Source organism: Pongo abelii, chromosome 15, assembly GCF_028885655.2.
Source record: "Pongo abelii isolate AG06213 chromosome 15, NHGRI_mPonAbe1-v2.0_pri, whole genome shotgun sequence".
In the NCBI taxonomy this organism is placed as follows: Eukaryota; Metazoa; Chordata; class Mammalia; order Primates; family Hominidae; genus Pongo; species Pongo abelii.
The window spans coordinates 79,150,130-79,177,525 of NC_072000.2; the positions used below are offsets into that span (position 1 = coordinate 79,150,130).

The 27,396-nt window shown below is 52.5% G+C and overlaps 2 protein-coding genes across 12 annotated transcripts in view; one reads left to right on the plus strand and one right to left on the minus strand.

The window, feature by feature from the left end:
- Positions 1-6,932, plus strand: part of DLST (dihydrolipoamide S-succinyltransferase) — a 21,733-nt gene extending 14,801 nt beyond the window's left edge. For all 4 annotated transcript variants that reach the window (XM_002824946.5, XM_054530850.2, XM_054530849.2 and 1 more), the window contains 5 exons: positions 1,542-1,672; positions 3,105-3,178; positions 3,478-3,561; positions 4,255-4,422; positions 5,384-6,932. In XM_002824946.5, the coding sequence (XP_002824992.3) occupies positions 1,542-1,672; positions 3,105-3,178; positions 3,478-3,561; positions 4,255-4,422; positions 5,384-5,518 (592 nt within the window). In that variant the 3' untranslated portion in view covers positions 5,519-6,932. The remainder of the gene's footprint in view (positions 1-1,541; positions 1,673-3,104; positions 3,179-3,477; positions 3,562-4,254; positions 4,423-5,383) is intronic.
- A 1,308-nt stretch (positions 6,933-8,240) lies between these two features.
- RPS6KL1 (ribosomal protein S6 kinase like 1) lies at positions 8,241-26,495 on the minus strand. Of its 8 annotated transcripts, NM_001132323.2 has the most exon segments (12): positions 8,835-10,302; positions 10,613-10,708; positions 12,026-12,108; positions 12,276-12,365; positions 12,700-13,305; positions 14,421-14,553; positions 14,960-15,007; positions 21,727-21,819; positions 23,058-23,182; positions 24,487-24,771; positions 25,537-25,681; positions 26,373-26,495. In NM_001132323.2, coding segments are annotated over 10 exon segments (1,650 nt in total). In that variant the 5' UTR covers positions 24,752-24,771; positions 25,537-25,681; positions 26,373-26,495; the 3' UTR covers positions 8,835-10,191.
- Between the last annotated feature and the right edge of the window lie 901 nt (positions 26,496-27,396).

Here is a 27,396-nt window from a genome sequence, read left to right on the forward strand (position 1 = left end):
TTGGAAAGTAAGCGTAATAGCTGGATCTCCTTTCAGCAGCTAATCAAGGTGTCACTTAACAATGGCCTGCGGTCTTGCTGCAGCCTAATTTGGTTTAGATCGAGTGCCCTTTGGGTCTTTTCCTGATCAGCTAACCCATAAGGGACCTTTCTGAGACCTTCTCCCTTCCTCTATTGTCCCAGCCTTTGCCTCCAAGGGCAGAGCTCTGAAATAGAAACTACTTAATGACCAGACAATAACATTTGGGCAGGTTTGAGAGCAGAGATGTTTATCACATCTCTTTCTCTCTTCTGCAGCTCTTGTGTCTTGGGAACCAGTAATGTCTTTAGTGTGGTAATCCTAGCACTAAATAAGGTTAGAATCAGGAAAACAAGCATTTTAAACCCAATTTTAAACCCAATCAGTCCCCCTTGGAAAAACTTCCTTTTTCAAAAACAAAAGATCTGAAGGGGGCTGTTAAAATTGTACCACATCTTACCTTTCATGCTAATGTCGAATTAGGCCATTAGAGGGAGAAAGGGAGAACTGAGCATTTGGCCCTGAGATAAAGTTAAATTCAATTTTCATTGTAGAACTGCATTACTGCATTCCGATAAATACTGAGATTTCTGCAGCAAAGTGATGGGAAAGCCATTTCCCACTAACTCTGCAATGTGTCATTGAAAAAAACCAGTCCCAAAAGAATAAAGGCTGTTCATGTTGTAAAGGCTTTTCAGAAGACTTGCTGCTTAATCTGAAGGGGACCAGCCTAAACCACAAGTGGCCACTTTTCTAAATACCAAGGAAATCACAGCCACTAAACTAATCTTAAGGGCAAGAACTGTGTCTTAATTAGCTTTGTATCTTGGTACCTGGCCCTGACCCTCACATGTAGTAGGTGTTAGTACCTGTTTGAAAGAATAAGTGGATGGAACTGCTAACTCTGGAAAGATGAAGAATGGATATGACTTTCTGTGAGCCTGAAAGAACACTGGGTTATACCCTTCCCTGCATAGTCATGACTGCTTTTTCCCATATGGAGCCTCATGTACCCATGAGGTGTTTATTTTAGTCTCCACTAATCAAGAGATAGGAGGAATATCACACGGGAGTTATACTCAGATTTGGTGGGGTTTTTTTTTTGTATTCTAACAAGAAATAAAAAGAATATTGCTTATTTTGTAGATTTTGTTTATACTTTAAAAAAATTTTTTTCAGGATGGATAGCTCAGTTATTCAGGGCGAGGATGTTGGTGTGCTGTGTGATCTCTTGTTCATATGATGTGTCACTGATATCTGTGACTTCTAGACCATGAAGGAGCCCTGTAAAGAGCTCAACCCACCTTAAAGACAGATTGGGCCTGATTCCTTTATGTTTCTTTGTAAATATAAAGAACAGAGTTACTGTGTTAACCTCAGGTAGACTATTTCAAAACTTGAACTAAGGTAATGGTCCAAAGGGAGGGAAAAGCTCTCACCTAACTGTGTATATGGAGTGAGAAACCTGTGTGAAAGTCAAAATGCAGGCTTTGTGGTCAGTTTGTTTTGTAATGTTTTCACAGTAACATACAGGAGATGAGGGCTCGGCACAAAGAGGCTTTTTTGAAGAAACATAACTTCAAACTAGGCTTCATGTCGGCATTTGTGAAGGCCTCAGCCTTTGCCTTGCAGGAACAGCCTGTTGTAAATGCAGGTGAGTTGCTTGTGGCCAGAATTGGAGAGGTCCTGGGAGGTAGGTGTATGAGCACAGACCTGCTCCCACATGCAGAGGATCAACAGACCAAGGCTTTTTATTTGCTACCTATAGAAATATCAGTATCTTCCCCAGGGATTTCTTGGTTCACCTTCCTGAAGCAGCATCATGATTACTTTCTACCCACCAGCTGGGCAGAACAGTTTCTCTTCCCAGTGTACAGCTTGGCAGCTGCTCAGGCAGCAGGCAGTTCTGGGATAGCCCAGCTCTCCAGGCTGTCTCCTGTCAAGGTGGAAGCGTGTGTTCTGGCTTCCTCCCCTCCCCCAGCTCCACAGGCCCTGTTATCTTGGGGCCTGACTTCCACACTTCGTGTAGGCTCCTGGCTGACCTTCGATCTTAGGTCGATAGGCCTCACTGGGAGCTTCGGCTTGGCCTCTCATGGACCTGGTGCTTATTTTCTTTCCTTTTTACTTACCTACGTCATTGTAGTATTGACCTAACAAGCACTTTGTTTTCCTGTTGACACACTTCCCTGTTCCTTGGGAGATTGGAGAGGGGGCAGTGATACTTTTGCCATCCTCAGCAGTGTCAGGGGCCCTAAAGGTCTAGAAGTAGAAGCCCCAGTCCCTCCCGTTGAGTGGTGCTCTAGGGAGGTAGAAGGCCATCTTTGTTTTGCCCAAATGTATATCTCTTCTTGTTTTTCCCATTCTTCTCATGCCTCTCTGACTGGCTCTCTCCATCTTTTTCAGTGGCCCCCTTCTGCTTGCCCACACATGTAGGCAGCTCTCAAAAGTTCTTGTGGCCTCTTTTTCACATTACATGCTTCCTCTGGATGTCTTATCTAACAATACAACATGGACTTTTTGCGGAAATGATTCCCAAGCCTTTATTTTCCCATTAGTGCTAGGTGTACATTTTCAGATGCTGGTTTGCCATCTCTTGAGGTAGCGTATTTCAAAGCCAGATCACCCCGCTTACTCTTGGATCGCCCCTCTTCCTCTTGTTGAGAGTTGGAAGCAGAGAATGGGTAGTATCTCTACATCCCTTTTCCTTTGCTAATTTGCCCTTTTTTGGAACATTTGTTAACCCTAGTCATTCTCTGCTAAAGGAGGGCTTGAATAGAGCTACTTAACAAGAATTTAGTGCATACCTATCCTATGTAAGCCAGTGTGTTGAGCCCTTCTTAGGGCTGCCAGAGAAATGGATGCTCCTATGCCCAGGCTCAGTCAGGGACTTGGGAGATACTACACTTGGTTGGGATGGGAGTAAGTGGAATGCCAGCTGTCATGCATAATGCAATGGTGTTCATGGTGGTTGGTCAGCCCACACTGTATCAAGCTCTGCAGATTTTTACTCTGTTAATGCACATATTACCTCATTAGTCTTGGCCTTCCTGGGGAGTTGTATGTAACATGTATTTTCTCTCTCATAGTGATTGACGATACAACCAAAGAGGTGGTGTATAGGGATTATATTGACATCAGTGTTGCAGTGGCCACCCCACGGGTATGTTGGGGCAGGAGGTGGGGAATGTTGGTCTTAGACTCTCACCTTATCTGTGTGAAGGAGATCACACAAGAGAAATCATTTCTTTAATTCTGTATTTTTAGAAGGGAGTTAGTAAAAGTAACCTTTTTTTTTTCTTTTAAACCATGCCACATTCTTTTATCTTAAGACTTTCTGTTAATCACATTGAGTAATGAAGGTATTCTAGGGAGGGGATACCACTGGTTGAATCAAGGGAGTTGTTAACTATAAAAGGTACTATTAATTTGCAACTGAAAACAGCTCTTCACCCCCTTCAGGGTCTGGTGGTTCCAGTCATCAGGAATGTGGAAGCTATGAATTATGCAGATATTGAACGGACCATCACTGAACTAGGAGAGAAGGTAAAGTAGAAAGATGTATACAAGCTGCTGAGCAGGCGAGGGAAGAGAGCCTTCGGAAGGCTGGGCTCACCAGCAAGCCGTGCTCATGGAGAGTCAAGTGCATAGCCCCTGAGAAAAGCAGTGGCCCATGAGAGCTAAGTATTATATATATCTGGTGGAGTTTACCATGCTCTGGTAACTGAAATCTCATCAGATGAGACCTGCTAGAAAAGATCATCTTTGAAGTCTTCAACTGTATGAAATTGTGCCTTTTCTCTGGTGGAGCACTGGTCATAGACACCTCAGCCGAACAGCTGTCACACGGAAGCTAGCGCTTGTGCCATCGATCTCGATACAAGCTTTCTGGACTTCCTTTGCTTTTTTGTTTTTAGAGGCAGGGTCTCGCTGTGTTGCCCAGGCTGGAGTAGAGTGGTAGAGTCGTAGCTTACTGCAGCCTTGCACTCCTGGGCTCAAGCAATTCTCCTGCCTCAGCCTCCCGAGTAGCTGGGACTACAGGTGTGCACCACCATGCCTGGCTAATTCTTAAGTTTTTTATAGAGATGGGGGTCTCGCTATGTTGCCCAGGTTGGCCTTGAACTCCTGGCCTCAAGCAGTCCTCCTGCCTCAGCCTCCCAAAGTGCTGGGATTATGGACTGACTTTAGGTGAAGGAAGCTGGGTTGGCTTAATATTTCAATTATGAAATCTGTTTTTAGGCCCGAAAGAATGAACTTGCCATTGAAGATATGGATGGTGGTACCTTCACCATTAGCAATGGAGGCGTTTTTGGCTCGCTCTTTGGAACACCCATTATCAACCCCCCTCAGTCTGCCATCCTGGGGATGCATGGCATCTTTGACAGGCCAGTGGCTATAGGAGGCAAGGTACGAACCGTCACTTCTAAGGTCCTAGTGGCTAGGTCTTGATGAAAGGGAAATCCAACTAAATGCTAATTGTAAAACATTAACTATAATTTCAGGCCTGAGTTCCATTTCTTAGTTTCTAATAGCCAAGGCACTGATTATCAAATTGTGGTCTGGATCAGCATCATCTGGGACCTTATTAGAGATGCATATTCTTAGATCCCATCCCAGACTTAAAGAAGAAGTGCAGATAATCCTGATGCATATTCAAGTTTGAGAACCACTGAGCTGAGAAGACTTGTTTGCTTCTGTGGAGTGGGGGATATAGTTGGAGACGTGGTCCCTTGCCCCTGGGAAACAGATGACAATTATGCATGTCAGTCTATGAGCTGCCAAGTTGTATGATAAAGCTTGTAAATTTCCCGGGAGTTCAGAGAATTAAGTATTAAAAGGGGCTTGAGCTGGCCCTTAGAAGATACGTTGGTATCAAAAAGCTTTCTGGGAACTCCTGTGTTTTAGAATCCTTTTGGGTTACTGACTCCTGTGTGAAACCACAATCCGTAGATCTTCCTGGAAAATGCCCATACACCCAACTACACGTACAATTCCAGAATTTGTAGACCCCAGCTTAATTTTTTTTTTTTTTTTAATTCTGACCCCAGAGAGAAGCAAGTACAGGCAGCCAGAACTGAAGGGAAAACTTTCCTTGTAGGCAGCAGATGCGTTTGAGGCCAGAGTATGTTTTTAAAAAATAAAAGGCAGTTGTGAGAAGACAGTTTTCTTGGCAAATTTTGTTTCTGAGTGGGGAAGCTTTGCACTGAGGGTAAGGCCTGGTCTTTGAAAATACTGTAAATATGCAGAGGCAACATCAATAGGAAAGGCTCTGGAATTAGGAACTTTCCTATGGGCTGTGCTAAATCTCCTTCAGCAAGGCTGGCTGTGGCTTGCTGGAGACAAACCTATTTACCTTTCCTCTCTGTAGGTAGAGGTGCGGCCCATGATGTACGTGGCATTGACCTATGATCACCGGCTGATTGATGGCAGAGAGGCTGTGACTTTCCTCCGCAAAATCAAGGCAGCGGTAGAGGATCCCAGAGTCCTCCTCCTGGATCTTTAGGAGGAACCCACACACCCTACAAGTTGATCATGCAGGAACTGAAAACCAGTCTTCTCCCTGTCCCCTCATGGGTCCCAGGTTAGCCTGGTGACAGGCAGGCACATGCTGTTGGCCTCAAGCACAGAAGCAGAGCACTATGTAACCAGCAGTCACAGGTCTTTTCTTGGTGTTCCTGCCAGGCTCTCCCTCTCTCTACCTGTCTCATACCCTCGAATATCTTAATTCCTTAGGCTTGAGAGAGAGAGCCTTAATGGATGCTCATTCATATTCCTGCCTTTCTTCCATCAGCTCTCTGCAAAGATGATTTTGCTTCTCCCTAGTGCTGATATACTATAGAGAAACCCCTGGGGACCATGTGATTAAGTTCCTATCTTTTGAAAGTTTGTTCTACAGAGACTTCTAGGAGGATGCTGTGCCTCCCAAGCTCAGAGCAGCCTCTGTCCTGGTTGTGCACATTCTCCCTTGATTCCACTTGTGTGGAGGGATTGAACACAGGCAAAGAGGTGCTGCTTTGCTTCTTCAATGGCACCTTCATTCTCCGTTGTCATTGACTTCAAGATGCCTCTTCTACCTCTTCCAGGAAGCACAGGCCAGGGGATCTGGGTGTGTGAGTGGGAGGAGAGGGCAGAGGTCCCCTGAGGTCACGCGTTGTAATCATCATAGAAGGAGAGCCCAGGCCTGCCCTAAACGCTCTCCATCATAGGCTGACACCAAGAAGACTCGTCTTGGCACAATCTCACACAGCTGGGGCTGTAGCAACCCTTTCCAAACTCTTTGCTGATTGCTGGGCCTCATTCTAGCACCTTGTTCTTAGAGCAGATTCTAGCACATCATGGCAGTGGGACCGAGTGTGGTCCTGAGGAAGGGCCAGAGCCTGGTAGAGACTAGGGAAGGGAGGTCTCCTCTAGACTGACTCAGATTGCCTTGAGCTTTTCAGTTAAGTTGCTGTAAGCACCTGGGCTGAGGAGGCAGTTTTTGTTCCTTCCTGCGTTATAGCGGGGCCTTGTCTCTTCCTCTGCAGGACACAGATCTGGAGGACGTGGACTGGGGTAGGAAACCACCCTGAGGGTGTTAGTACATAGTGGTGAAATGGATGAGGTCATTTCTAAGGTGTGTTGCCGGTGGATCTGGGCACAATCATTGGAATTCCTTGGAGCCACTGGGATTCATGGCTTTGTATCCAATTGCATCCAGGCCTGAGGCTGCTGACATTTGACACCAGGGCCAGTAGAGAATGCGCTTTTGTATCTTGAGCCAAGAAGTGAGGCCTGGGGGTGGGGGAGGGGGGAAGGGGTGGGAGCCAATACTGAGTGCCTGCAGCATCTACTACTCTGTCTTCACTATTCAGAACTTGTAACTAAAGTATTTAAAGAAACTGATTTTAAATGCAAATTAAAGGGCAGATGTTCTCAAACAGGGTTCCTGTATCTGTGTTCCTTTTGGCTACTGAGGTGGTACAAGTTCCCAGCACTGTTGCACTGAAATTATTGAAAGCCACTCAAGGTCCTGTTGCTTATCTTGTGAAATCAGAAATCACTTATGTGGAAGTTAACACTGTCATAATTTGACAGAAGGTAGAACCCTGACTGCCAGCCAGGAAAATTGCCAAAAAGAGTCAACCTCTGTAAAATATTTGAAGAGATTTATTCTGAGCCAAATGTGAGTGACTGATGGCCTGTGATACAACTTTTAGGAGATCCTGAGAACTTGTGTTCAGGGTGGTCTGGCTACAACTTAGTTTTATACATTTAATACGTTTTAGGGAGACGTAAGATACCAGTCAGTACATGTAAGATGTACAGTGGTTTGGTCTGGAGAGGCAGGACAGCTCAAGGCCTGGGGATGTTGTCATAGGCAGAATCAAAGATTTTCTGATTGGCAGTTGGTTGAAAGTTATTATCTAAAGACCTGGAATCAATAGAAAGGAATGTCTGGGTTACAATAAGGGGTTGTGGAGACCAAGGTTTTATGCAGATGAAGCCTCCAGCCAGCAGGCTTCAGAGAAAATAGATTGTAAATGCTTCTCATCAGACTTAAGGAGCCTGTTTTAACAGTAATTCCAAAAGAGAGGGGAGTATAATGAGGCATGGCCCGCTCCCTCTTCCCACCATGGCCCGAACTAGCTTTTCAGGTTAACTTTGGAATACCCTTGACCGAGATGAGGTCAATATAGATGGTTGGGGGGGCTTAGGATTTTTTTTTTTTTTTTTTTAGTTTCCATAAAGCATCATAGTCTCTTAGTGCCTCAGCTTCCTTGAGCCTGTCAAGCCATACTCTAGAATAGAGAATTTGGGGTCACCATCTTTGTGAAGCCCTTTCAAAACACCAGTAGACTTGCATTTTTTGTGAGGGCTTACATTATTTCAGTGATGGATTTGGGAGGAGTGGGGGCATCTCATTTCATTTGGATTTGATTGCCTTGTGGACCAAGATGCTCAAGGTCAATACACATGAACAGGTGAGGGTTGATGACCTAGGAGCAGTGGTCAGTGAGGGTGAGTGTACAGGGTGGGTAGCTAACCTAGACGGCAGGTAGCAGGTGTGATGGATTCCAGGCTTAAACACAGCCTTGTCTTTCCAGAGTCCCTGTCTGCTGAGCTCTTGCAGTGAGGCCATCCCACTGTGAAGGTGTGTCACAGGAGGGAAGTGGGTCCCAGAGAGTAGAACTAGAGCTCTAGTAGATAGAAAAACAAATTAGGTTGAATGAAAGGAAGAACAGGACTTGGTGTTAGAAGCTTTAATTTATCTGGTAAACCTGCAAAATAGGCATTACTTGCCTCATTTTATCGAAAGGAGGTCAGCTGTAAGAGCTGGGACCCACAGTATTCTAAACTCAGGGCCCAACAAAGTGTCAGATGTGTAGCTTTGGGTGGATGAAGCACGGAAGTTCCAGAAGTGACTTGTGCTTCATGAAGCAGTGGTTGGAAGTGGTCCAGCCTGACTTAGGGAGAGTAGCAGAAGGAACACTAACTTGCAACTCTGGCTAGGTTGTGTCCTTAACCTCTTTGAGCTTCAGTTTTCTCAGGAGCTACCGTCTGTTGCAAGGGGTCACTGTGAGGATGAAACTGGTATTCCCCCAGGCACCATGAGCCTCTTCCAAGGCTGCTTCATCCTCTTCCCCACAGAACCTGGTCCTCCCCCTGACCCCACCCCTTCCCCTGAGGCCCACGTGGCATGCTGCTCACCACCAGCCCTGTGTCCTACTTCCTGGCAGCCCCCAAGCTCGCTCTTGACTTCACTCTGGAGCTTCTATAGGGGAGCCTTCCAACCTGCCCCAATGAGCCATGGTCACTGCATGGAAGAAGCAAGAACACCGTAGGCCAGAGCAGGCTTTATTGGGGCTGCGTAAACCCCAGGGAGAGGCAGGACGTGGACCACAGAGAGTCATGTACAGGCTGCGCTTTCACTTGTCCTCTCTGTCTCCTGAAGAGCCCAAGGAAGTCAAGTCTCCCCACCATGAGTGACAGGAGTCTGGCCTGACAGAGTTGGGCCTTCAGAGCCAGGCAGGTGGACTGTGTCGGAAGCGCCACCTGGTGGTGACTGGGATGCTGGCAGGGAGGAGCTGAGGGCAAAAGTCTAGTGGAAATTTCCCAGGTCGGTCCCACACCCCGGTGACAGGGTGAACCCTGAGAGGAGCCCCCAAACTGGGGGCGATTGTTTTTGGGGTAACCACTCACCCCAGTTTTTCAGAGACCAGAAGCAAAACATTTCTGGCTAAGAGCCATGGATAGTTGTTCCATGTGTTTTGTGGTTTCTTATCCCAAAAGGGCATGAAGTCACAGTAGGCAGTGACATGGTAAACAGCCAAGGCCTGAGAGGGAGTCCTGATGGGCACACCGTGTCTCAGCTGCTTTGGCCTGGAGGCTGAATTGCTGTCCTCTTGCACCCCTGGGGCAGGCTGCCCCCCTTCCCCCACACAGATGGGCCCACTGGGGAGGAGTACTCTTGATTCTGGTTTCAGACTTGCTCTAAGGGGCAGAGCCATGCATTCATTCCTCCCCCCATTCCTCTTATTTTCTTCCCCTCCCTTTTGCTCTCCCAAGTCTGAAATCAAGATAGGGGGCATGGTCAAGAATGGGGAGGGGGGGTCATCCTGTCCCCTACCTCATCCCTCCCCACACAACAGATGGCATCCCTGCTTCTGGGCCTCCCCAGCTGCAGGAACAGCTTCTGGTGGAAGAGGCCTACTCGCTGTGTGACTAAGAGGACTAGCCAGGACAGTCTGGTTTGGGTCCACTGAGCCAGTGGATCAGTGTCCTGAGATGAGTCTCCAGAGATGTCCTGAGTGGGGCACAACATGGCAGTGAGTGAGTCACAGAACCTCACAGTAGGGTGCAGCAGGTGGTCAACAGCTCAGCGCCAGTGCCACAGAAGGCAACCTTTAACATGGTGAGTCCGCATGCTCAACGGGTCTGTTGACTGATGGGTGGAAGGTTCAAGCTGCTTAGCAGGGCAAGCCTTGACTGCCCCAACCTCCAGCTTTTCCAGGAGCTGGCCCTTTCTGGGTGGTGGCCATAATTCTGAGGCCCCAGTGGGAGCCCAGCAGGACAGACAGTGCCCTCCATTCCTCGCCCAAAGCCCGCTGATAGAGGGCCAGCCCTGGGTTGGGTGTCAGGCAAGGAGGAGAGGCGATCCAGACCAGGCCAGCTGCTTCTGTCACTCGCTCTGCCCTCTTACCCCACCAGTTTGCTCCACTGGATGGTACTGAAAAAGGGATGGGACTTGAGTTTGCTGACACCGCCTTCTCCCATGCCCAGGCGCCGGGTAGGCTCGAACTGCAGCAGCTGCAGAGAGAGGCCCAGTCAGCTGGGCCACTCCGGCTGTGGAGGCATGGGGTGACCTCCAGGGACTCCAACCACTATGGCCTCTAGGGGGCCTGCTCCCTGGCAGCCTGGCCCACAGAACCCCCATTTTACCCTGGGGACATTGGTGGTGGTTGGCCACCAACATATAGAAATGTGTTGACCCTACTGCCCTCTGCACCCACATCAGACACTGAGCACGAAGCACATGTGGTTCAGACACAGTTCTGCGCCCCTCCCAGCACCTTCCTCAGGCTAGGCAGCTGCTTCCTCTGGCCGGGCTACACCTCACCTCAGTCAGCAGAGAGGCCGCTGGGCGACTGAGCCACTCGGGCAGCTGGAGCTGGGTGTGGGCCTGGATTCCTGAAGGGTGGCTCTGGGACAGTGCCTGGGAGGACACAGGGAAGGGCCTCTGAGGAGGCAACCCCAGGACTGTCTACACTCCAGTGGCAGCCAGGATTTTTTTTCCCCATGTCACATCCCATGAGGAGGATGACAATAATGATAGTTGCTACAGCCAGACACAGTGCCTGATGGCTAAGCAGTGCCTTTATGTTATCCACGAAAGGCAAGAAACAGGCCGAGAGAGGTAACGGGACTTGTGCTGAGTTCAGGGTTTGAACCTAGGTCTCTTGGCTCCAAGCTTGCTAGAAGCAACTATCTTGGGTTGCAATCAGGGCAGGCACTCTTGGGAACAGTGATGGATGGAACTTGTCTCCTTATTTTAAAAATCCACATGGGCTATTCATTTGGCAGCAGGCCATGGCATGCTACCATTGGGGCCAAGGCAGGGGCGTGGCAATAAAAGAAAATAGGACCTCTCCACACCCCAGAAAGGCACAGCTTTGAGGAGCAGAGGGTCTGTCTGGAGGGAAGTATGAGCTTCCAGGAACCCCCAGGAGGAAGGCCAAGAGCTCTGGGCTGGAGAGGTGGGAGAAGACAGGAAAGAGAGAGCCACTCTGGGGGAAATTGCAGCCAGGACTCTCGGGGCCCTGTGCCATGAAAAGCAGGAGGGAGCCTGGATGGACGGGTCAGCTCTGGACTTCAGTTCACGCTGCATCCATTCTGGCTATTTCCTGCTCAAATGCAGTTTGGCCTCCCCCTTGCTGCCTACATAACTAGCCTCAGTTGCGGTGCTCAGCTCATGAGGGAAGGACAGAAGGCAGAGCTATAAACTGTTCCCAAGAGTGCCTGCTCTGATTGCAACCTGCAAACACAGGTTCCCGGAGTGTTTGCAGGGGGATCTTTTGAGCTCTTGGCTGACCCAGGCTGGACAGGGCAGCTGCTTGCCTGGGTGAAAGAGCCCCTCTCTCCCATCCTCCAGCTAAGGTCTGGGGGTGACAGCCAACGAGGTCACGGGTGGGAGGAGTGAACAGTGGGCTCAGGATGATTGAAAGCCTTCCAGGGAAGAAGGGCTGTGTCACATTCTGCGCTTCCTCCAAATCTGACACCACCTGGGCCCAGGCTCTGTGGCAGAAACCTTCCCTGACCATCCCACTCTACTGTCATTCATAGAAGTTGACAGTCTCCTTAGCTATAGCCAACTAATGTGTTGGGAGTGCTAAGTGTGTCCCTGGCCTCGGGGGCAGTTGTGCTGGTAGGACAGCCAGGCAGTCTCTGCACAGACTGGCTAGATGGACTAAGCCTGGCCCATCCCACACTCAGTGGCACCCACCAGGGTACTACACCCAGCCCAGCCACTCACCATTCCCGTCAGCAGTTCATACAGTAGAGACCCAAAGCTCCACCAGTCACAGGCTTCCGTCAGCTCGGAAATCCCACCCACCTCTGTGGGAACAAGAACACAGGTGTCCCAGCCTCACCTAAGAGGGCCTCTTCCATTCTCCTCAGCCTACCCAGACACCACCCACCCCCTCTGTCATTCTCAGACTCTGGGCACAACCCACACAAAGGCACCCAGGTGCTAGGGCCCACCCTGGCCTCCCCCTTCTTGCCTGGGGCGCTGTAGAGATTGTCCACGGCCTCCCCGCAGCACTGGGGCTCCACCTCTGACCACTGGCCAAAATATGTGAGCCGGATGTGACCTCCAGTGTGTGGGAGGAAAAAGGAGGGGACAAAAATTGAGGACAGCTGATACAGGGGAGGGGGTTGCAGGGCTTCCCCCAACAGTCATGCGGTGGGAGCCAATGGCCTTGCTGGGCAGAACCTCGGCAGGGGCACAGCACCCTGAGGCCCACAGAGCCCACAGGGTACTCCCAGGAGCCTCGGCCAACAGACCCCAGCCTAGGCCCACTGAAAGGCTGGCTGGGGCCAGGGAGGAGCAGACAACCTTGGAGGTCCCCTTGACTTTGGAGATCTCTCGTCCTCTGCCTGGAGGCTTTGGGGGCCGCCCCCCTGAGGGGTGAGGAGGGCACCTACCTGCCTGGTCCAGGAGTAGGTTCCCGGGGTGGAGGTCCCGGCACAGCACCCCCTGCTCGTGCAGCGCCTCCAGCGCTACCAGCGTCTCTGCCGCCCACTGCTTCACCTGCTCCTCTCTTACACTCCAGGTGGCCCTGCCACAGCCCCGGCCAGCCCCATCTGCTGACAGGCAGCTCTGATCCATGCCTCGGCCACAGCCCCCTAGCACCGGGCTGGCCCCCTCAGGAACCCAAGTGAGCCCCCGAGGGGGCCCAGCATCTGAGTTCTGGCCAGCCCGCCTAGCTTGAAGGTGCAGGTGGCCACCTGGGGCCTTTGGAAGGTCCGAGGAGCCAGAGGTGCTGGTCCTGGCTGTGGGTTCACCTTCAGCCTCCCTCTGGGGCCTGATGGATGGGGCCTCCCCAGCTAGGGGAAGGCTCGGAGAAGTCCTAGGAGGCTCCAGGGCGATTCTGTCCTGGCGAGGGGCATGGCCTGAGGGGAGCCTCGCTGGGGTCAGGAGGTTGAGGTGGGGGTTGAGCTGAGCCTTCATCCTCTCCTGGGTAGAGCCAGAGCTGAGCCCAGAATGTCGGGGGTGCGCCTGGGAGAGCAGGTGGGACCAGAGAGTGCCTCCTGGGCCATGTAGAGGGAGCGGTGAGCATGGGGACAGGGAGAAAAAGAGTATGGATGCCAGGGCCCGCTCCCACTCCTGCCTCCCCTGTCTTGGGCACAGACTTTCGGCCTCTGGGTGTCCCGGCCTAGTTCAGTCCCTCACCTCTGCTCCCTCCCACCCCTCAGCTTAGAATGCCCTCTGCCCTCTTCTTGACCCACCTAAAGTGGGCCCAGCCTTACAAACTGGCACACCACCGATAGATGTCCAGCACTATCAGTGTCCGTGGTTTGGGTGGTGGGTTCACTAGTGTGAACACTGTTTTTAGGGAGACTGATATAAAGAAATTTAAAGAAAAATCAGGCACACACTTATGATGACTATGTGTCATGACCCCAGATGTGCACCTCACTTTAAAAAGTCATCAATACAATCATCAGTAACTGCTACGTGGCCCAGTTCCTGTCCTCATAACTTCAGTCACCACCACCCTGTCTGGCCACTCCCAAGGGATCGGCACAACCCGGAAAAATGAAAAGAGCCAACGCTGGAGGAAACAGCGACAGAGGAGACAGCTGTGATTCTCACACCCACTCACGATGTGGACATCCTCCCAGGATGTCCCCTGCCCCCTTGGTACCACACAGGAGCCCACAACAGCCTGACTGGCCTCCAGAAAGGCCGGGTCCCCTGGTCTGTGCTGTACATCTGGTGCAAGCTCCGCCCCTCCCCAGGGCTCAGGTTTTTTTTTTTTTTTTTTTTTTTTTTTTTTTTTTTTTTGAGGCGGAGTCTTGCTCTGCTGCCCAGGCTGGAGTGCAGCGGCGTGATCTTGGCTCACTGCAACCTCCACCTCCCGGGTTCAAGCCATTCTCCTGCCTCCACCTCCCAAGTAGCTGGGATTACAGGCACGTGCAAGCACACCTGGCTAGTTTTTGTATTTTTAGTAGAGACAGGGTTTCACCATGTTGGCCGGGCTGGTCTTGAACTCCTGACCTCAGTTGATCTGCCTGCCTCGGCCTCCCAAAGTGCTGGGATTACAGGCGTGAGCCACCACGCCCTGCCAGGGCTCTGAATTTTAAGGGTTGACGACATACCCCAAAGGCCTGGGGAGCTGACAGGGGCCCCCAGGCCCGCTCACCTTGCACATGCTCCAGGTGCAGGAAGATGGAGTCCTCGCTCATAAAGTACCTGAGCAGCTTCGTCATGTAGGGGACTCCATGTGGGATGATGGTCAGCCGCTCCCTGCTTACCATGTGGCACCTGGGTAGGCTCTGGGAGGGGCAGGGCAGGCAGATCAGCCGGGGACAGGCCAGATACTGCTGCTGTTAGGGGACCTCCTAGCCCTGGCTTCAGGGGCACTCTAATGAGGGTGCAGCAACTGCCTCCCTCAGTTCCTGACCTGTCCTTACCCCCCACTGCCCCTGTAGAATCTGGGTCCTCCACCCTCTAGCCAAAGAGGGGGCAGTGTGTGTGCATATGTGTTTGTGTGTGTGTGTGTGTATGTGTGTGTGCGCATGCATGTGTGTCCATCTGGAAAGCGGGGCATGTTCAGGCAGAACAAGCAGCTTTTGTGGGAGGGAGTGCAGGCTTCAAATGCAGGTTCTGGGTAGGAGTTTCCAAGAGCCCTGAGAAAGATCCAAGGGGAATGCAGAGTGGCAGGGGCAGGGTGGCACCTGCCTTCACCACGAAGGTCCCTCCAGTTGCCGGGTCCTGGACCAGCTGCACCTGCCAAAGTCCAAGAGGCACTGGTTAAGGCATGTACTAGCTCCTGGGGCTCCGTGACCCCAGCCTGACCCCCTCCCAGGTTCCTCTACTGAGGCTAGCTCACTCCAGTGGCAGGGCAGGGAGGGTGGGCTTTGGTGGCACTCCTGAAGCGGACATCGATCCTATCCTGCTCACCCACCCCTGCTAGACCTGTGGTCTCAGATGCTGCCTCCTCCAGGAAGCCTTCCCAGGATTACAGGGGCTGGGGTCCCTAATCTGTCTCCAATGCTTAGTTCACCCTTAGGAGAGCCTCTTCACACTGTCTAATCTGTCTCCCACTGGACTGTGAGCTCTGTATTCCTGGAGCCCTGCACAGTGCAGGGATGTAGTAGGTGCTGGACACACGCACTGTGAGCAGCCCGGGCCTTGGCTCACTGTGTGCGTGGTGGGCATGCGAGCAGAATGCCCTGCTCTCTCCCTGCCCATGCTGGGCCAGGCCTCACGCCGCCTGATGGGAGGGCTGAGAAGCCCTGTTCCACCTGGACCCCAGAGATCAACTGAGAAGCCCTGTTCCACCTGGACCCCAGAGATCAACTGAGAAGCCCTGTTCCACCTGGACCCCAGAGATCAACTGAGAAGCCCTGTTCCACCTGGACCCCCAGAGATCAACCCGTCACCCAAGGCCTTGGCCAGAGCCCCACCATCCTGCAGGGTCTGAGGTGTCATGGCTGGAAGGGATCTCAGAGCCAATCACTTCCTCTGATCTCTTGTTTTACAATTGAGGAAGCCACAGCTCTGAGGTGACTCCAGGTCTCCCAGCGCAGCCATGTTGTGTGGGCTTGGCACGCTGCGTTCAGGCCTTTTTCCCACTCCACTCCACCCCCTTCATTTACACAAACCCTACGGCACAAGTTTATCTATGTGAAAAACCTGCACATGTACTCCTGACTGCAAATAAAAATTAAAAATAAGTAAGTAAAGTCCGCTCGAGAGGCCGTCTTTGGAGAGCAGCCTCTCCTTCTTGTGTTGGTTTCCATTAGAGGCAGACGCTGTCAATCGCAAGGTCAGGGCCATGTTTGGAGTTGGGCCCCTGACTCATCTGCGTGGTGGGCAGGGGCGGGCCCCAACAGTAGGAGCGGGCACATGGGTATGTCGAGGGCGGGAAGGCAGAGGATTCAGCCCAGGTGAGGGCGTGTGGAGGCAAGGCCAGCACCCTGGGGTTGTGACTCCTTGGCTGTTGGCCTGCCCTGCGGACATTCCCCAGGGAGGCCGTGGCCAGCCATGGTCGGCGGTGGGAACTGGGCCCTGAGGCCAGGCTGCTGGGCAGTGAGGAAGGCCACAGCTTGGGATCAGGGTAGGGGAAGGGGCACTGGGCTTCGATCTTGGGCAAATTGAATTGATTTTCTCATCTACCAACCAGGAATTCCAAATGCCTACCTTCCTACATCTCTGGATTGTTGAAGCCATACAGAAAGCCCTTGGTGAGGGCCAGGTGTGGTGGTTCATGCCTGTAATCCCTGTAATTTGGGAGGCCAAGGCGGGTGGATCACCTGAGGTCAGGATTTCAAGACCAGCCTGGCCAACATGGTGAAACCTCGTCTCTACTAAAAATACAAAAATTAGCTGGGCATAGTGGTGCCCGCCTGTAATCCAAGCTATCTGGGAAGCTGAAGTAGGAGAATCACTTGAGCTCAGGAGGCAGAGTTGCAGTGAGCCTAGATCAAGCCACTGCACTCTAGTCTGGACAACAGAGACAGACTCCATCTCAAAAACAAAACAAAACAAAACAACAAAAAACAAAAAACCAAGAAAGCCCTTGGTGAGTAGAAAGGCTGTGAGAATGTCAGTGATCACATCTGCCAAGTCACATGGCCTCTCTGAACCTTGCTCTTTTTAAGTACAAAACGGGGTCATAGCAGCACTTCCTTCAGGGGGTCCTGAAGAGGATTCTGTTAAAGCAGGCAATTCAGGCAGAGCAGCAGCCTGCACCTGCTGCAGAACACACCCTTGATAACCTGTCATGATTATTACCAGTGTCATCCGAGGGGAAGCCCACCCTGGCTATAAAGTGGTTACTCTGTGCTAAGCACTTTACATAGGTTGTTTAATTTCATCCCCACAATCCTGCCAAAATTCAGGCCTGAGCCTCAGAGAGGTTATGTGGCCTACTGTCCCAGTGCTAAAAAGTGGTCAAGTCAGGACTTGAACCCAGACAGGCTGATCCCGGAGCCCTGCAGACTTTACTGGAACTGGGGGCACAACCAGGTGACCTTGGCAATGGCCTTCCCTCCTGAGCCTGTTTCTCCATCATCAGTGAAAGGAAGGCAGTGGACTAGATGAGAGCGCCCAGGACCCTTTTCTCAGCAGGAGCGAGGTGTCCTCTCCAACCACCAGAGGTCTCTCCTCCAACAGCCAGAGACCGAGTCCAGCCTGGGCTTGGCTCCCTGACCAAACTTGTGCAATGTTTGAAAAAGCAAGGAAGAAAACTCTGGAGTCATTTAGGAGAACAGAGTTTCCCACAAATCCTGACACCCCAGATAATTCCCCACTGTCCCTCGCCAAGTGGGATTCCCCACCACCTTGTCCTGGGCAAGGGCCTCTAACTGACAGAGTCCAAAAACACCAGCGAAGGAGGGAAGGCTGAGGAAGCCAGAAATAAACCTTGATCCATACACTGAAAGATTTCTGTTAAAAACATATTAAAACCAACCTCAGTATTCAGAAATAATTAGACTAAAACATTAACAGTGATTATCTTGGAGTTCGGTAGGATTCAGGGGATTTTCTTTTTCTTCTCCTTTTTCTTTCATTATATTTCAAAAGGGCAGCAAAGCAGCAGGCATTTTCCCATTCATCTAACCAAACAAGAAACTCCTTTTACTCAGTGGTTTGGAGGATGGAGGACTGTCTAGTGCCTTGACTTCTTTGTTTATTACTTTTTTTTTTGAGACGGAGTTTCACTGTTGTTGCCCAGGCTGGAGTGCAATGGCGTGACCTCAGCTCATTGCAATCTCTGCCTCCCAAGTTCAAGCGATTCTCCTGCCTCAGCCTCCCAAGTAGTTGGGATTCCAGGCATGCGCCACCACACCCGGCTAATTTTGTATTTTCAGTAGAGACGGGGTTTCACCATGTTGGTGAAGCTGGTCTCAAACTCCTGACCTCAGGTGATCCACCCACCTTAGCTCCCCAAAGTGTTGGGATTACGGGTGTGAGCCACTGCGCCCAGCCCCGTTGACTTCTTTGAACCTCAGTTTAATTCTCTGTAGGACAAGTATTAAAATGCAGCACTGTCCAATTGAACTTCTTATCATGATGGCAGGATTATATGTCTGCACTGTCCAATATGGAAGCCAGTAGCCACATGGGGCCATTGAGCACTTGAAATGTGACTGGTGCAACTGAGACACAGATGACTTCATTTTAATGAATATGAATGCACAGAGGCTTATGCGCCTAGTGACTACTGTGTTGAACAGCACCATATAAGGCTTCGTTCCCCCATGGTGACTGTGACGATTTAATGCCACAGCTCTGTAAATGAGAAGGTTCCATACAACTGTCAGGTGAGCCTTCCATTTGGGAAGATGGAAGGCAGTTCTGAGTGCTTTCTCTCACCTTTTAAAAAAGAGCAATTGTTTTAAATAAAGAGACCCACTGAATTCTTGGGACAGAGGGACAATTAAAGCTTTGGTGAAACACGGTAAACCTTTTCTTTAAAGATGCACAAAGTATCAAAATCCCAGGAGCAATCTCCCATGGAACAAACAAGCCTAAAGGTTTCAAACAAGTTCTTAAACTCAAAGGCCCACAGGGGCCAGGCATGTGAGCAAATAGGCAGGGTGGAGGCGCAGAAGGGAGGGCTGGTGCCCCGTCTAAAGCAGGCATCTCCTCCTCTGCTCCCTGCTGCCACAGGGGAATGGGAGCCCAGCGTTTCCAGATCTGATTTTTTCAAGAGAAGCAGGAAATCTGGACTTTTATAAGAATCTGCACATTTTTAAATGTTGGTAACAACTAAAAAAAACCAAAAAACAAACAACAAAAAAAACACCCCTGTGTTTAAGCCAAATAAAAGAAGAAGTGACTTGGATGACCTTTTTCTTCCTCCACCCTGTCTCAGAGCCTGGCTCCTGCAAGAGGCTCAGCAAATAGCCGGTGATGTCGCCCTGGCTCCCAGGCTCTGAGGCCAGGCCCTCGGGTATTCTGGCTGCTCACCAAGTCACGACCCACCCACCTCACTGCTCCCTGCCACCATCTCTTCAGCCCTTAGTTACCCTAACAGCCGGACACGTTAGGGGTCACTCAAGCATCATCCCGAGCAAGCCCTTTGCTTCCTCCCTGGGCCTGAGGGTTGCTGCTGGCTGGCACTACCCACTTGCCTGGATCTGTGTGGGCAGAGCTGTGGAATGGAACAAGGGTGACAGTATATCCAAGTCTGGCTGCAGGCACCCAGGCCCAGGGGCAGTAACATCTTTCCTAATTTGGGGAAAGTGATGCTCCTGGCTTGGGCATGACACAGGGAAAGGAAGTAGGATCTCAGGAGGGAGGTGAAGTCCTTGAGTACCCAAGACAGGATAAAGAAGAGAAAAAAAAAGAAGGGCAGTCCTGAAATAGAATGGGGCGGGCCAGTGGCTCATGCCTGTCATCCCAAGCGCTTTGGGAGGCCTAAATGGAGGTGGAGGATCACCTGAGGCAAGGAGTTTGAGACCAGCCTGGGCAACACAGCGAGATCTCTCTACAAAAAATAGAAGAAATTAGCAGGGCTTGAGACTGTGGTCCCAGCTACTCAGGAGGCTAAGGTGGGAGGATTGCTTGAGCCTGGCAGGTCGAGGCTGCAGTGAGCTGAGATCACGCCACTGCACTCCAGCCTGATCTACAGAGTGAGACCCTATGTCAAGGAAAAAAAAAAAAAAAAAAAAAAAGAATGGTTGGGCTTGGCCTTAATTTGTGCTTTCCATCTGCAGGGGCCTCTAAACACTGGATTCCTAAACCACTTTCCTGAGGCTAAACAAGTTTGGGGAATTCTGTGTCCCAGTGTACATCTGCATCTAAAAACTCTAAGAACTCCTATCATTAAAAAACAAAGCAATATAACTTTAACTCACTGTTTTCCTATCATACTCAGCTCAGAACCCCTCTCGCCATAACACCTATGGTTCAGCGGGATCTTACCGGAAGGCACGGTGTCAGTCACCTCCTGGCCGGTCCCTGGGAACGGCTGTGCTCAGCCAAGGTTGGGTCGTGGCCACTGACACTCGAGCAGTGGGGAGGGGACCATGGCAGATGGAAGCTGGCAGGGCGTGCACTGACAGTCTGGGACCTGCCCCAGGGACCCAGGAGAAGCAGCTGGAGTAAGGACCGGGAGCAGGAGCCTGCGCGCCTTCCAGCTCACTCCTGTCACTTGTATTTAGAGCCATCAAGCATGTACTCAGTGTCATAGCATGTGCCAGGTCTTTCCCCAAAATTGTTTTATTTTACCTCCCAGATCACCCCATAGGGGGAGAATTCTCATCTCACTTTCCAGAGGAAGAAACCACAGCTCAGAGAGCAGGGGGCTTGCCCGTGGCCACCCGGGGTGGTGCCCAGCGCGGGGCCTTCCCGCAGGCAGCATGTCATCCTCTTGCCCGTGGGAAGTACAGGACTGTCTCCTTTTCTCTGTGGGCCCCCAGATCTACCAAAATCACCCAGTGAGTATGTTAAATAACAGATTCTTGGGCATCTGTATTTTTAGGAAGCTCTCCATTTAGCCAGCTTGGTAAAGAACTTCTTGGGTGACTATTCCAGGGTTTGGGGGAAGAGGGGAACCTCATACTGGCTGGACTCTTATTTGACCTCATTGTCTGTCCTTCTAATCAGAAGCACTCCAACAACGAGTGCCCCGAGTAAGGGTTGGGACGTCGCCTCCCATCTTCTTGTCTGCCCTGAATAAGGCAAAGCATGCGAGATGGCATTGAGACAGGGTAAAGTTACAGTTAGGTCAGGAGAGGAAAAAAAGGGTAGACTTGCCAAGGCCCTGGGCAAGGACGGGCCAGCACGGGCCCTCTCTGGACAGGTTTCTGGAGTTCAGCACGTCCCAGCCGCAGGAAGTCCCCAGCTGTGCTCGGTAGAGCATCTTGGCTGCAGCCCTGGGGTTCAGGGTGAGTGTGGTGGGGGTGCTGTGGGAAGCGAGAAGTGGGAGTGAGCAGGGCCTTGAGGGCTGGCAGGGTGCCCTGGGCATAGCTCCTCGCTCCTCCTGCAGTTTCTGTCCCAACTCTCCCAAGGAGCAGGTTTTCTGGATCTGAGCTGCAGGGCTGTGGAAAGGGCCTGTCTGCCTCTTCTTTTTATATTTTATTTTATTTTAGTTTTATATTTTATTTTATTTGAGATGGGGTCTTGCTATGTTGCCCTGGCTGGCCTCTAACTCCTGGGCTCAAGCAGTCCTCTTGCCTTGGCCTGGTGCTTGGCCCAAAGTGCTGGGATTCCAGGTGTGAGCCACTGTGCCTGGCCAATCAGCCTCTTCTCGTTCCCTGTATTTTCCTCTCCAGGACCCAGGACCAGAGTCATGCGTGTCAGGGATGGGGGAGAGATGGGAACTGCTGGACACAACTGCACTCGCACTCCCCACTGACCCCTGCCCACCTCCTCTGGAGGAGTGGGGGCTACTGCTATAGACCTGCTTTCAGCACATCACGTCTCTTTCCCCACTGCCACCCCATATTGCATACCCTGTCTCCCTCCTGCAAGGCGAGTGTCCACTCACTCACCTTCTCGATGACCCCGACCACCCGGCAGCCCCTCAGCTGCTCCACGGCAGAGCTCAGCGTGCGAATGGGCCGGAGCCTCAGGCTGCTGAAACCCTGCAGAGGAGGGAGACAGGCCACACACAGCCTCAGGGCTGAGCCCTCCTTGGCCATGGCCTTGTCACCAGGCATCAGGCAGGGGCTTCTGGATGCAAGGAGAGCAGTCGGGAGGGCAGGGGTATAGGCAGGCCCCACCCCACCGTGGCAGGCTGGGTGGAAAAGCTGGCCTTGACTGACAGGCACCCACACTGGTCCAGAGTGGTCAGGCCGACCTCTCTGCTGAGCCCGTCCAAGACCCATGAAGTTCTCTGGGCTTCAGAAGCCCCCTCTCAAAAGCCCCATCTAGGCCAGGTGCAGTGGCTCACACCTGTAATCCCAACACTTTGGGAGGCTGAGGCGGGCAGATCACTTGAGGTCAGGAGTTTGAGATCAGCCTGGCCAACATGGTGAAACCCTATCTCTACTAAAATACAAAAATTAGCCGGGCATGGTGGCGCCTGCCTATAATCCCAGCTACTTGGGAGGCTGAGGCAGGAGAATCGCTTGAACCCGGGAGGTGAAGGTTGCAGTGAGCCAAGATCACGCCACTGCACTCCAGCCTGGGTGACAAAGCGAGACTCCATCTCAAAAGATGCAGATGCTCCCAAGGTGGGGATAGGGAAGTAACCTGGGAAGCTGTGAGTCTCAGGGAACGTGCCTTGAAGACCAAGCACCTACTTTGGGGAAAGGCAGCCATACAGGATGCAGTGAGCCAAGGAGAGCTGTGTGAGTGCGCGCGTCCGTGGGGTAAGAAGCGAGCGTGCATTTTCCACCCTCACTGAACACTTACTTGTTTGGAGAAAGCCATGCGGGGAGAGTGTGTGTGCAGATACATGCACAGATATGTGTGTGTGTACACGTGGGTGTCGGGGTCTGCTCCAGATTGCATGCCAGTTCACAACACAGACAGAATCAGGAGGCTCTGAGTGTGGACACACATAAGCATGTAAATTGAACGGTGTGCAAGGCTGGCAGATGTATATGTGCACACATGGCAAGTGCTCTGTGAGGGAGGCAGACAACTGGAGATGACTCAGTGAGTTGTTTGAAAATGAATGAACCATGAGGCGTGGAAGAGAGAGGAAACCAGGAGGAAAAGAAGATGGGCCGCCCTGGCACACTCCAGCCCAACTAATGACTTCCACTGCCGGCCTCTGCCCTGCAGCCCAGGGCAGTCCTGTGGGTGTCGGGGCCTCCGCAGTCTCCCCTCAGAGCCCTCCTCCTGCTCAGGCTTTTGGGTGGGGGGGTCTCCTCACCGTGCTGGGGCTGGCTCCACTGCTCAGTGGCCGCTGCAGGTGGCAGTTGAAGATCTCCTCTGCCCGCCGCAGATATTTGGTAATTTTCAGCTTCACAGCCTCACGTCGCTCCTTGTTGGGGTCAACTGTGGGGGACAAGAGTCACCAGGGTCCCCAGCCACGGCCTCGGAGGGCTGGAGTTCCAGCTCCCATTGCCTGCCCTCTGCCCTCCCAAGGAGGGAGCTCCTGTTTCTAAGGCTGGTTCGGCAGATTCTGCCCCCAGATTGCTTCGTGAGCCCCTCCTCTGGGGTGGGGGACCAGCCAGGAAGGAGAAAGGGAGCTGGCAGGAGGAGGTTAGGAACCAGGGTCACTCCTCAGCAGATAGCACTTCACCATTAGCACCCACTGCCTTGCTGGCGGCTGTCACACCCTGGGAAGGGACAGGGTGGGGATTTCCCCATCCATTTTTTCAGAGGAGGAGACAGAAGATTCCTGAGAGCATTGCTTCTTCCATCTCTGATGCCCAGTGTGAAGAAGGCTAGGGTGGGGACCAGGATCGGGGGATAAAGGAATTTGCTGGACAGACTGGAAGCCCAGGCTTGAGGGGTCTCTTCAGCCAGAGGGCAGGAAGGGCCCAGTGCCCACCTCAAGGCCTGGCCACCAGGGCCCACAGGCATCTCAAACTGGCCTCAGCACCAGCCTCTCCCCTGACATGGAAGTTCCTCACACTGCCCTGGAGGGACCTCCCCTCTCACCTCTAGGCCTTGACTGTTCTCTCTGGAACTCTAGCCAGTCCTTCAGCTGGATAACGCACCTACCATTCTCCAGTGCTCAGATTAGAGATCTAACATCTAGAAAACGCTCTAGGCCAGCCCAGTCTGACCTCCATTTCCCTCTTTCCTCTCTTCACTTCCCCCCAGTCCTCTTCCTACCTGAGACTATAATAGTCCAAATCAACTCATCAGTCTCCCCCCACTAGAATGCAAACTCCCAGAGGGCAGGAGCCCAGCCCAGCTCCCGGGACAGTCAGGTGTAGTGGGCCAAGTACACAGCCTGTGAAGTCAAACCCCAGCTCTGCCATTTGATAGCTGCGGAGCCTTGAGCAAGCTACTGAACTGCCCCATGCCTCAGCTTCCTCATCTGGAACATGAGAATTTAAAAAATGGTTCCCGTGTACTTGGAACGACATACAACAACATATATTAGTAATTTCTATTACTGTGACGCTCAAATGAATGAATCTACATGAAGCCCTTAGAATAGTGCCTGGTATGTAGAAACTGCTTAATAAGTGCCAGCTATCATTGTCCTTTATGGAGGCCCTGCAGGCCAGCATAGTACCCTGCTCACTCAGTACAAATGGACAGGGGACAAGACAGATGGGTGACAGGAGGAGCCCTGCACTGGCCCTTCCGCACCCGCCCCAGCCCTGCCCAGCCCTGGTCCCCACCGTGTATGCCACGGAGCAGCACATCCACGCCATTCTGATAGTGGTTGAAGGCCGCCTCATAGTCCTCACTAACATCGCGCTCCAGGGCCAGCCGGATCTGCGTGGCCGCATCCACCAGATAGTCACGTTTTGTCATGTCAGGCACTCCCAGAGCCACCCTGTTGCGAATCTGCTCCAGGTACACGCAAGCCTGGGACCGTGCTCGTGAGCAAGGCTCAGGCTCCAGGCCGGGGCTGGGCAGGCACTCACAGGCCACCAGGCTCATGGCTGCCCTGCAGCTGGGACCTGGAATGGGCAAATACATTAGGGAGGACCTAGCTGGGAGCAACACCCCTATCCGTACCCCAGTTTCCTCCACTGAATGTCAGGGAGACTAATATTCACCTCCAAAGACTGAAGGGGTCAGAGCTAAAGTGGGTAAGGTCTTTTCATGGATCCAGGTCCTTCCTAAGTGGTGGTAATGATAGAATCATAACCAGCTCGGGATTCTGTTTTCTTCTTTTTTTGAGTCAGAGTCTTGCTCTGTCACCCAGGCTGGATTGCAGTGGTGCGACCTCAGCTCACTGCAACCTCCACTTCCTGGGTTCGAGCAATTCTCCTACCTCAGCATCCCAAGTAGCTGGGATTACAGGCACTTGCCTACCACACCTGGCTATTTTTTGTATTTTTAGTAGAGACAGGGTTTTACCATGTTGGCCAGGCTGGTCTTGAACTCCTGACCTCAAGTGATCCGCCTGCCTCGGCCTCCCACAGTGCTGGGATTACAAGCGTGAGCCACCGCGCAGGCCTGGGGCTCTGTTTTCCTTTCCAATCAAATTCAGTTCAGCAAACATTTCTGGAGCATCTGGTACTGTGTTGAGCTCTGGAGAGAGCTGAGGATATCTGTGATCCACAGCCACCTTCACAGGGCCTCCATGGAGCAAGCTTGGTATCCAGTACCATTCAGCACATGGAGGCCACACACGCTGGGCTCAAATGCTGTTCCTCATGCTGTTCCCTCCACTCTGCCTGTTGTCCCCTCCCTGCTCCTCCTGTGGGAATCTCATTTACCCTTTGGGGTTTAGCACTTCTCCGTGGACCGGATGGATTGCCCCTGCTGTGTTTTGTTCCCTTGGTCCTGAGGTCAGTGTGGTCACCGAGTAAGGACCCCTCCTGGAGCCAGCAGAGAGCTGAGCACAGAGGTGGGCTGTAAGACCTGTTGGCAGACGGAATGACTGAGTGGCAGACTCGGTGCCACGCTGGATGGGGGTAGAAGAGGGCAGGGTGACCTGGCCCCAGGGAGGGTCGCTCTGTCCTCCTGGCTTTACTTTTGAGAAGGTCATGTGGCCTCCAAGGACCTGACAGCAGCTTCTTCCTGAGCAATGTGTGACCCAGGCGGCCAAAGGGATGAGAGCCGTGGCTGCGGGAAGGGAAGGGGCTCAGAGAGGCCCGCAGAGCTGCCCCGCCTTTGCTCTCCCAGGTCCCAGTGGGAACCGGCAAGGCCCGGAACTTCCAACCCCAGGTAATTTGGAGAGAGAGAGGAGAGAGCAGGATGGGCGGTGGGGCGGGGAGGGAGACCCACAGCCTCAGCCGGCGGGGAGCTGAATCCGGGCCAGGATGCGGCCAGGAGGCGGAGGGAGGCCGCACCATCCCTGCTCGGCCAAGCCCAGGGGAACTTGAGGCTCTGAGGCCTTGCTCTAGGGGGTGCCTGGGTGGGACTGGCTTCAGGGGCCACCCCGCCGGGCAGGGTCCTGCCGGGCAGAGCCGCCGGCCCCGCCTGGACACAGAAAGCGGCGCGTGCAGCCCGCGGGGCCCCAGCCGCAAGGTGCACGGTCCCAGGGTGGAGGGACGGCCGACGGGGCCCCTCGCCTGGGAGGGTGGAGAAGGGACCGGACAAAACACCGTACCTGCCCAAGCTGGGAGCGGGGTCCGCGGGCCAAGGCTCCCCATCACGTACCGGCCCTTCACGCCAGAGCGAGCCGCGGGCCGCTGCTTTCCGGCATCCAGCGTGCGTGGCCAGCCGGTGCAGCGCGGCCATTGGCTGCGGATGAGCTCATACTTGAGCCTTAGAATAAACCACCAATCACCGCCCGGCTCGGCTCCTGCTGGCCTTAAAGCCGCAAGGTCTGCACGGCGGGGCTGTGAGGGGAGGGGGGCGGCTTAGAGAGGGGAGGGTGGGATGGGGTGTGGAGTGGGTGGGGAGAGCAGGTCTAGAATCATCCAGGGATGCGGAAGGGGCTGCTTCAGAAATCTAGACCGTGCCACTTCTAGGACTTTTCTCATTCATTGCTTCATTCATTTATTCAACGATTCAGTGCTATGTATTGAGAGTCTCCCATACATGAGGAGCTGGATGTTGAGATACAGCCGTGAACTAGACAGCGCTGTTTACATCCGCATGGGGCTTACAGTCTAGTGAGGGCTACCGAGAGTAAAGAACCCAGCAATAGAAGGCTTTTGATGTCGGAACCGAGCTTAAAATTCAAGACACAGGCTGGGTGCCGTGGCTCATGCCTGTAACTCTGCACTATAGAAGGCCGAGGCGGGAGGATCATTTGAACCCAGGAGTTCAAGACCAGCCTGGGCAACATAGGTAGACCCAATCTCTATAAAAATTACAAAATTTAGCCGGGCATGGTGGCGTGTGCATGTGGTCCCAGTTACTCAGGAGGCTGAGGTGGGAGGATGGAGTGAGCTCGGGAGGTTGAGGCTGCAGTGAGCCGAGATCCTGTCACTGCACTCCAGCCTGGGTGATGGGGCAACAGATCACAGGCAACCCTGTGACACAGATCTCACCTGCAGGTTCAGTGCTGACTCGCTTCACACTGTCCCCCGGCTGCACTTGCTCTACCCTAGATACCCTTTCATACTTTCTCCCTCTGACTCCCACCCATCCCCCTATCCTCACTCTCAGCCAGCACTGTTGCTTCA